The 10,157-nt window shown below is 33.3% G+C and overlaps 3 protein-coding genes across 3 annotated transcripts; all 3 read right to left on the reverse strand. All coding sequences in view use genetic code 12, as the record gives it.

Moving 5' to 3' along the window:
- Positions 1–121: 121 nt before the first annotated feature.
- DFJ63DRAFT_239440 (coatomer subunit alpha) lies at positions 122–4,186 on the reverse strand. The gene has a single exon (XM_064904299.1). The coding sequence runs from the start codon at positions 3,925–3,927 to the stop codon at positions 319–321; it is 3,609 nt and encodes a 1,202-aa protein (XP_064760092.1). The 5' UTR covers positions 3,928–4,186; the 3' UTR covers positions 122–318.
- Positions 4,187–4,379: 193 nt separating this feature from the next.
- UTR2 (Utr2p) lies at positions 4,380–5,783 on the reverse strand (the record flags this gene model as incomplete). Its single annotated transcript, XM_064905281.1, has 1 exon — positions 4,380–5,783. The coding sequence occupies one exon, from the start codon at positions 5,781–5,783 to the stop codon at positions 4,380–4,382; it is 1,404 nt and encodes a 467-aa protein (XP_064760093.1).
- A 1,141-nt stretch (positions 5,784–6,924) lies between these two features.
- BRO1 (Bro1p) lies at positions 6,925–9,981 on the reverse strand (the record flags this gene model as incomplete). Its single annotated transcript, XM_064906542.1, has 1 exon — positions 6,925–9,981. The coding sequence occupies one exon, from the start codon at positions 9,979–9,981 to the stop codon at positions 6,925–6,927; it is 3,057 nt and encodes a 1,018-aa protein (XP_064760094.1).
- Between the last annotated feature and the right edge of the window lie 176 nt (positions 9,982–10,157).

The following is a 10,157-nucleotide window of genomic DNA, read 5'->3' on the forward strand; positions in this document are numbered from 1 at the left end:
TCAAATCTTTTTTTTTTTCTTGTTGACGTCTCACTGAAACTGAAAAATTTCTTTTTTTCTTTGATCTCACGACTGTAAGGCTTTATCATAACAATTAACTGGCTAATTAATGGGTAATAAATGGTACATAAAAACTATATTAAAAGCATTTTTGATTACTTACTCCAATTTTCAAAGAAGAAATATGTATATATATAAAATATAAATCAAGAAAAAATAATAGGAAACAAAAAAAGAGAAGAAAGATTCAAAAAGAATAAAGAACATTCATGTGGGGAAGTAGTTCCCAATGTTATTGAGTCTATGCGGGGGGGATCATTAACCTCTGATACGTAAACCTGAAGCTTGGGCTCCAACAGCTGTGATTTGGGTGATTTGACATATAGTACCCTTTTCTTGTGGTTTATATTTGGCATCAACTAAGGCTTCAGTAACATATTCATCACCTTTATATATTGGAGTATGAGTTGCAGCACAGATTTCAAATTCAGCATATGGATCAAAATCAATATCTATAGCATCACTGGCAATGGTATCAGATCTGGCTTTGATCTTTTGGGCTTGTTCTGCTCTAGCTGTGGTTGATGTTATCTTTAAGAATTCACCAGCAAAATATGATGCACTAGCATAATTCTTATTCTTAAATGATTGACTCATAGCAACTTGTAAGGCATTAAGTTTATGAGCACTTTGAAGTTGAACTCTGGTGAAATAAGCAGCTAATTCCAAGTTACGTTTAATATTAGTAGCTGGTAAAGCACGACGTTCTAATTCAATTGATAAACCAAGGATATATTCACGACTTAAAGTCAAGATTTCCTTACATTTAATTTCTTGTTCTTCATCGTCAACTGTAATCACAGCAATAGTATAAATTATATTTCTGAAAGTATCAATGGCACTTTCTAAATTATTATCCTTGAAGAATTTGAACCCTTTTTGTAATTCAGCTTCTAAACTATCATATCCAGGTATTAAAGGTTTGAATCTATTTGGGTGATCTTCATCGTTATCAGCTCTGATATAATCTTTCATTGGTGGTAAGTCATCAACACCAGGTAAATATAACTTAGAGGCAAGATAAACTTCTTGGAATCTCTTTCTTAATGGTTCAAATTCAACAACTCCTAACTGTTTATTCAATAATGACGCACCTTGTTCAAAAGCACCAGCAGCAATATATCCAGCAGCTGTCTTGGCGTTCTTTAACCAATAACCAATTTCACCATCAGCAGCACTAACCACTGGTAAATCTTCAACCACAGCTTCTTCATCTTCACCAATATCTAATTCTTCATCCAAATCCCAAGCACCACCATCTTCATCTTCTAATAGATCGTCGTCTTCAAACTCAACATTAGCAGCATCAACAAAAGCTGTAGTATCTTCTTCAGCATCCTTAACGGGGACATTTTCAACGTGACCAGTAAGTAATGCAGATTCGAAGAAAGTTAATGAAGATTCTTTTAATGGCCATTCACTAATTGGACTTTCTTTAACTTTAGGTATAGAAACTGAATCACCTAATGCAGGTAATTGGATTTCACTTTCTTCAACATCAGCTTCTTGTAAGATTTGTTCAGCTAATTCTGTTAATCCATTCGATTTGGCTAATAAGTAAGCAAATGGTAAAGAACCTGCTTGAATAAAGACTTGGATTCTCTTTTTAATATCATTATTGTATAAAGTGTTTTGAATTAATGAAGATACATCACCACGATGTTCAGCAACCACGGTCATTTTAGCTAATCTTTCCTTGTCACCCTTGTATACATAAAGGAAAGATAATTTTTCAAATAAATGTAGTTGTTGATAAACTAATTCAACTATTTCTAAATTACCTTGAGTTAAAGCTTCTTCTCCTAATTTTTCCCAGATGGTATTATTATTTAAGATCTTAGCTTGTTCTAAGGCAACTTGTAAATTGCTACATTCCAAAGCTAATTCGAATCTGGTTTCTGGATCTTGAACGAATTGCAAGGCAACTTCAGGATATCCTTTCTTTTGTAAGTATGCAATGATATTTTGACCCACTAAGTTTGAATTCTTAATGATTCTTAATACTTCATTGAAATTCTTATTAACTAATGATTTCTTGAATCTATATTCAGTTGGATCAATAGTAAGAACTTCAATTTCACCACTTCTGTTCAAACAGTAAACTTGTTTTTGATTGACTTTAGTGATATATAAGGTATTTTCCAAAGTTTTAATTATACCATTATCACCATTTAATAAAGTATATTTAATATGATTTAAGGTTGAGTATAATAAAACTCCTGAGTCATCCCAAGCAGCACTCTTAATTCTGATAGTTTCATGCATAGAGGTTATCAATTCAAGATCTTTATTAGCAAGAGTGATGGTGTGCTTTGATAATAAAGCCAAGTTCTGACCATCATTTGACCAAGCAACGTATTTCACATTATTAGCTGCAATTTCAGATAATTCTTTTCTTTGTTGAACGTCGTAATTAATAACGGCATGACTCTTAACTAATAAGACACGACCTGGACCACCATATAAAACATCAGTAATAGAATTATCTAATTGAATACTCTTGGTAACGTTATTACTTAAATCTTTAACATTCAAAGTCTTGGTAGCTTTAATGAATGTGACAAATCTATTACGAGAAATAAAGGTAGCAAAATTACCTTCACCTTGTCTAACATCAGTTGGTTCAATAGCCCCAGTGATATGTTTTGGTAATGTAATTAAGGCATAACTAGAAGTATCACCTTCACCATATGTAACTAAGATAGAATTATCACTTTGATTATAAGAGATGGTTCTCATGAAGGACCAAGTTTTACCTATTTTCTTTAATGATAACATTGGTAAAGAAGGTTCATTTCTTTGGAAATCATATGATTGGATTTGTTTTTCAGCGTTAACATAGAATAATCTATTAGCGAAAATAGTTGAAGCTGGTCTTTCTCTATCTAATTTGAAAACCATAACCCCACCATCATGACAAGCAGCGAATAAATTAATATTTGGATGAGAAGCAATTAACCAAAATCTGTCTTGTTCTCTTCTAAATTGTTTAATTGGAACTCTTTTATTCAAATCCCAAACTCTAATGGTCTTATCGTCTGATACAGAAAGAATCAAATCTTGATGAGGATGGAAAACAGCACATAAAACATTGGCAGTATGACCTCTACAAGTATCAACTTCCCAGGCTTTAGTATCACTCATTCTCCATAATTTAACAACTCTATCTTCACCAGCAGAAACAATTAAAGGTAAGGTTGGATGGAATGAAGCGTAGTTGACCCCTTTATCGTGACCTTCTAACACGTATTTAACAATAGCATTAACGTTACCAAATATATCTTGTTGAGGTAATTGTTGTCTTTGTAATTGATCTTCAAATGATCTGATAGAAGAAGTTGGAGCTGAATGTTTTTTTCTCAAGCCTGAAATATCCCAAACTCTAACGGTTTGATCTAATGAAGCCGAAACAATTAAATCTTCAGTTGGATGGAATGAAGCAGACATAACATAATGATTATGACCAGTTAAACAAGCAATTTCTTGACGATTTTGCCAATTCCAAATTCTGATGGTCTGATCATCGGAACATGAGATAATCCAGGGTAAATCACGATGGAAAGAGACACCTCTAATATAATCCAAATGGCCATTTAAAGTGAAAATACATTTTCTAGTGTTTAAAGACCACACTTTAATTGAGTAATCATCACCACCAGAAACGAATAAAGGTTGGGTGGGATGGAAATCAACACATCTGACAGGACCCACATGATCTTCAAAACGATCAATTAAAGTTCCCATACGATAATCCCACAATTGAATGGTGGATGAATGTAATGAAGCCAACACCCAAGGTCTCTTAGGATGGAATGCAACACCCTTGGCCCTGGAGGACTTTGACTCAAATTTAGTTAACATCTTCATCTTGGCCGTGTGATATGAATTGACAAGTCAATGAATGGATGTTAATTGTGTTTTGATGTAGAATGGAAAACTATACTATATGAATCAACAACGACTCGTTGATTTGAGATTTTTCGATTCGGTGGTCAATTTGTTTTTCTTTTTTCAAAAATGGTGAGTAGGACACGCTAAACAAAACAACAGTAAAAAACATCAAAACATCTCACTACAGAAAAATCCATACCGCGATTTTACCACATTTTGGTTGGAACTACAATAAGGAAGATATGTTTAAATTAACCATTTGTATTATAATAAACTAAGTCTATAAATATGAATATGAAAGATGAGTATAATAGATTATAATCTGATCTGATCAATACATTTGATTGATTGGCTTGTTTGATCTATTAATGTTTACTTTTGATAGAAAGAATTGAGTTTTATAATCCGTGTTGCAAAAAAAGGGGAACCTACATAAAGAATGAAATAACACCAAGACCAATGGCACTAATCAATCCAACTATACCAGCGATACTGGTAGTAATGATAGCAGAAGCTCCTGAAGAACCACTTGATCCAGTCGAACGACCTCCATTGCTTCCTGCACTAGTGGTAGCTTTGGAATTTTGAACAAATCCACCAATACCAGCTGCTGAATCATACGTTTCTTGGGCAGTAGTTACAACTACGGTTTGGCCACCATTGACTTGAATTTGTTCTGGAGCATTGGCGGATTGAACTTGAGCTGTGGTATGGATAGTAGTTTTAGTGACGACTGATGATCCACTAGTCAGAAGAATGGTTGATGTAACATTTTTAACAATTGGTTTATCATTTTGAGGATCAAATCCAGTAGCATTAGAAGATCCTAACCAAGTTTGTTTATTAGTTAAGTAAACATCGGTGGAATTACCATCGGTGGAATTATAAAGGAAAGCATTTAATTCAGTTTCATTATTTGAACCATCTAATTTAACACCACTTGGTAAATCATAAGTTTCAACGGTAATATTTTGAACATAGGCATAATAATAACCATATTGTTGAATATCTTGAGAATCCCAATTAATAGCACCACCAGCCCATTCAATAGTACCTAAACCATTAAGAGAATCACCACCAGGCCACAAAGAAAATTGAATTCTTGAAGGAGTTTGAGGAAATTCATATCTGTCAGCAGTTGCATTCCAAGTATCATTTCTGTTTAAAGTACGAACAGCTACTCCATCAATCAGCCAAGTTAAATAATCTTCAGTCCAATCCAATCCATAAGTATGGTAGTTTTCAAAAGTATCTGTGGTTGAAGAATTTCTTGCATTAGTATAATTTAAAAGACCTTGAGCATAATAATTTGTTTGAGGAGCAGTTAAATTATAACCTAAGAATTCATAATCGATTTCATCTTGAACATCGGAGAAAAGAATGAAGGCAGTAATAACCCCAGCATCATGAGAGGTCTTTAAAGTTGCATTAACTCTCCCATACCATAAATATTTGGTGGATGATACCACAGTACCGGTTGTATCATTTGGCATTTGTAATAATAAGGCATTGTCATGTTCAGCAACCCAGCCAGTATAAACCCAATCTGATTCAGAAGAATTACCTAAATATTGAGTTTGTAATTCGACATCATCAATACTAGTGAAATCATAAGTAAAACTAGTCATTCTTGGCATTGGCATACATGATGATAAATTAAAGGAATATCTGATATCACAACCACCTAAACAATAGGCACCAGAACCACATTGACCATATTGAGAACAGCATGGAGAAGACTCTGGACACTGGACGGTGGAATTACAATAGCTGATGGTATCATCAGCTAAAACATGAGATAATAGTATGGAGAACACTATGGGTATGAACATCCATTTAAAGGTACCAGAAAAAAGCATGGTATTTATGAATTATGAAAGGAAGTTAATATGCAGAAGGATGGTGTTTGAGACGAGTTAAAATATGCAAAAATAGTTCCCTGATTTGGTTGAAGGAATAACGAAAGTAGAAGTTAATGGATTTATGAATCGTCTATTAAGTGAATAGTGCAGACGAAACCTCTATAGGTATGAAACAGTAGTTAAATTGAGGAATGAATGAAAGTAAGTAGTATAAAAGCGATAGTGGTATCTACTCAGACTTCTAAATGAATAAAGAACGAAATAATCAAACAAAGAAACCAATGTCTTTATATCCACTTCGAACAAGGTCAGATTTAGGAGATCAACTTCACTAAAACAGATCGCGAAAATTTTCTTTATTTTTTTTCTTTTTAATTTGTCCTAAAGCAAAAGGAATTCTATTTTTAACAACCAAAAAAAAACACTCACGAAAATTTTATTGACATTTTTCCCAAAAGGGAAATGAAATTAAATTAGTGTTTTATATTAATTTGTTTCAGTATAGTTTCATACTATGAGTGTGTGTTATTTTATAGGAGTTGCAAATTATACAGGGTGTACAAGGGTCTTGGTTAGAGTAGGAAAAGATAAGCTTAATCTGTTTGAATCGAAATGTCCTCAACCATGGAGATTTGCAGGCTATGCAAGAGTTAACGAATAAAATCTCGAGACTTTTGCTGCATTCTCAGTCACTCAGCTTACGGTGACTCGTCAAGGAATTTCTTTTTTAAGGTAGCTGTCCGCAAGTGTTAATTAGTGTTAATTACATTGGTCTGGGTTTGTACCTTATAAAAGTTTCTTTTTTAAGTAGACGTCAACATATCAACTAATATCTGATCATCAATTGCTTCTAATGTAAACATTACCAATAACTGTCCATATTAATTGGTTACTTTACCCTGCCTTTGAACTTAATATATACAGGGCTAGAATTAAATTACTTGCGCCTTGTCATTTGTCTCACAAAATGAGAGACCTCTCAAACCCCCCCTTAAAATCACATCTATGCCGCTGAAGTCACTAATTATTGCAAAAAGAAACTCCTACTACAGATAACTTATATGAATGAGAGACATGTATTTGTATATAAAAAGTGTATAAAAAGCAGAAACTAACCGTTGTTATTATTATTGGAAAAGAAATTATACATATTAGGTTGATAAGTTGATGGTTGATCATAAATTAAATTACTACCACTATTGTTATTGATTCCATTTCCAGCAAAAGGTGATTGTTGTTGCTGAGGTGGTGGCGGTGGTGGTGCTTGCTGATGGTAACTTGGTTGCTGAGATAATTGACCTTGTGGTGGATATTGAGGCTGACCTTGATACTGCTTAGGTGGAAGTTGTGGTGGTAATTGTGGTGCAGGTCTGGAATATCCTCCTCCAGTACTATTATTACTTGCACCTCCATATGTTGGTGTCTGATACATTTGGTTATATGATTGTTGATTCTGAGGAGGTGGTGGTGGTGCTTGGGACTTGGGTGCTTGGCCATATGAGTCCGTAGTTGGTGTATTGTATAATTGAGGTTGAGGATATTGCAGTTCAAAATAATTAGTAGTACCACTGTTACCAACACTTGGAGATGGTGAATTGTTATAGTTCTGATTATAAGATCCTGGATTGGATACTCCACTTGGCCTTCTTGGAGCTTCTTGTTGTATAGGGGCTTGTGGTTGACGTTGATATCCATAGTCACTACCTGAATATTGAGTCCCCAATGACAAATTATTAAATCCTTGAGTAAGCGATGATTGACGTGAAACTGGTTGAGTTGGTGGTGGTGGAGGTCTGGATGAAAGACGATTAACTTCACCATAAATCTGTTGTTTCAAACTAATAGCATAGTTTAATAAATCATTATAAAACTTAGAACCTTTCTTCAATCCAGTAGAATATCTCTTCCAATTCTCATTATAAAACTTGGTAATCTTCTCAGTTTGATCTTTAATTAAAACATCCAGAAATGTCTTTAAATTCTGAACGGATTTAATCTTTGGATTGGTAGATAATTTTTCCCACTCCAGTTTTAAATCATTAATAAACGTACGTTCTTTGTCAATCAATTTATCCAATTCTTCATTATAAGGTTGGAATTTCTTTAGTTCCTCTGGGAAAATAAGTGATTTGATTTCATTACTTGATTTAATCTTGCTATTCAAGATCAATATATCACTTATGTCATCGCTATGAATTTCTTTCTTCAACGTATCAACTAATTTCATCTTATTAGTTTTAACCACATTGATATCATGTAATAAATCCTCAACGGTTTTAATTTGTTTGTGAATAGCGACATTTGGATCCTCTAATTGAGATTCATCCATATCTAACAAACTTAACCCAGCAGAAGCACTAGTTGTCGATTTTGAACCACTACTTTCACTTTTGAATAATTGTTTAAATTCAGTTGAATTTGGACCCTTCTGCAATATTGAATATAATCCTAAGTTGTCGCTATTGATCAATCCAAATAATTGATTGTCGGAATTCGTAGCATCGTACAAAGACTTCTTTAATCTTAAAACATCATCCTTAAACTTAACCAATGCATCGCTGAATTGATGACCTAATGCACCTTCACTTTCAGTAATAACTTCATATATCTGCTTTCGAATTTGAACAATCTTATCTTTGTTGAAACTATCATTAGAAGCTTCTTGTTGGATTTCATTTGCAATACCTAACAAAGTTGGGTCAATATGACTATCATCTCCACTCTTTTCCAGCTTTTCGTTATTTATAATCAATTCCTTGATAGTCACCAACGATTTGGGTAATTTTAAGAATTCCAATGCTGAGGTAGTTTCTTCATTAGAAACATCCACAGCATCAAGTTCATTTCTTAAAAATTGAGATTTCTCCTCAGAATAGAAACTAGATAATTCATGAATATTAATAGGAACAACATTAGTTAAGAAATTTCCATAATTGTATTCATTCACTTCTTGGAAAACGGTATTTTGATTAATTGGAATCACCTTCGTACTATCCATAGGTTTTATATCAGGTAAGGTAACTAATGAAGGAATAATTTCATGATAAATTAAATCATTATCCTTGGTTAAGTCAGCCAACTTAATAGCAACAGCATCTTTTTGATACTTATAGTTATCTAAGATTTCATATGAATCACCTGAACCACTCTTAGCTATATTTTTTAACCAAAAACTATTAATTTCGTTTAATATCTCTTGAGATTTAGTGAAATATGCTAAGGCTTCACCATATTTTCTACTAGATTCTAAATGCAATCCATTAAAGTAATATGACAATGATTTGTAATAGATATACTTGAAGTTAATTGTAGAGACCCACGATGGGTCTAATCTTGCAGTTACATGTAAAGTATTATCTTCAACACTTTCAGTAGCAACGGCTTCACTTTCATCAGATGGATCAAGGAAATTATTTTCAATCTCATCGGAATCAACAACAGTGAAATCATTAAAGTTTGAAGTATGAGTTGGAACGTAAGTTAACATGTTATGACATTCTTCATAATGAGCTGAAGCACTACGACATAATTTTGATATTAATGAGTTCTTCTTTTGTTCAAGATCTCCGGTAACAACTTTAAGAACAAAGACTTCTTGAGCTTGAGCCAACATCAATTTAACTAAGAACTTAACTGTTGATTGACTCAAATCAGCTGAAGGAGCATGTAAGAAGTTTTCATTAAGGAATTGAAATATACCTGCCGCTTGTTGGAAATATTGCAAAGCTTCTTTGGTAGTTTCGTCATCAGTTCCAGTAGCTTTCTTTTGAGATTCTTGATACTTCAATGTAGCTAGACGAGATAAAAGAGCTCCTAAATTGAATAAAATGTTTGCCTTCTCAAATGGTAAAGCACCTTGCTTGTGAACAATACTAGGTTGGAATGCATCAAACCATTCAAAGTTAATCTTCTTATGCTTATTCACAGTAGCAAATGGAATTCTAAGATCTAATAATTCCACTTGACTATAGTACTTATAGTATAACTTGATACTAGTAGTGTCAGCATTAGCACCTCTTATATCTTGTCTTAATTTGTTAAAGGCATTGATATCCTCTATGTAATCCGTGGTAGAGCCGTACACAGATATCAAGTAATTACTCAATGGCTTAATCCAGTTGACCTCATCAGTCTTCTTGGTTGGCACTTGAAGTAAGAATGTCTTCATAATCGATTGATTGATTGACTGTAAATACTGATGATCTACCTTCTAGCCACTGATTACTGATTGTGATTCTATTTTTGTGAAGTACGGGGCAAATGATCTTTTCCAAACAGAAAAAAGGTCGTGCTTAAAGTTTCAAGATTTAATTTTAAAATGTCTGCAAAAAAGTTACAAAATTT

This window comes from Scheffersomyces coipomensis (assembly GCF_036884675.1).
Source record: "Scheffersomyces coipomensis strain NRRL Y-17651 chromosome Unknown DFJ63scaffold_7, whole genome shotgun sequence".
Lineage (NCBI taxonomy): Eukaryota > Fungi > Ascomycota > Pichiomycetes > Serinales > Debaryomycetaceae > Scheffersomyces > Scheffersomyces coipomensis.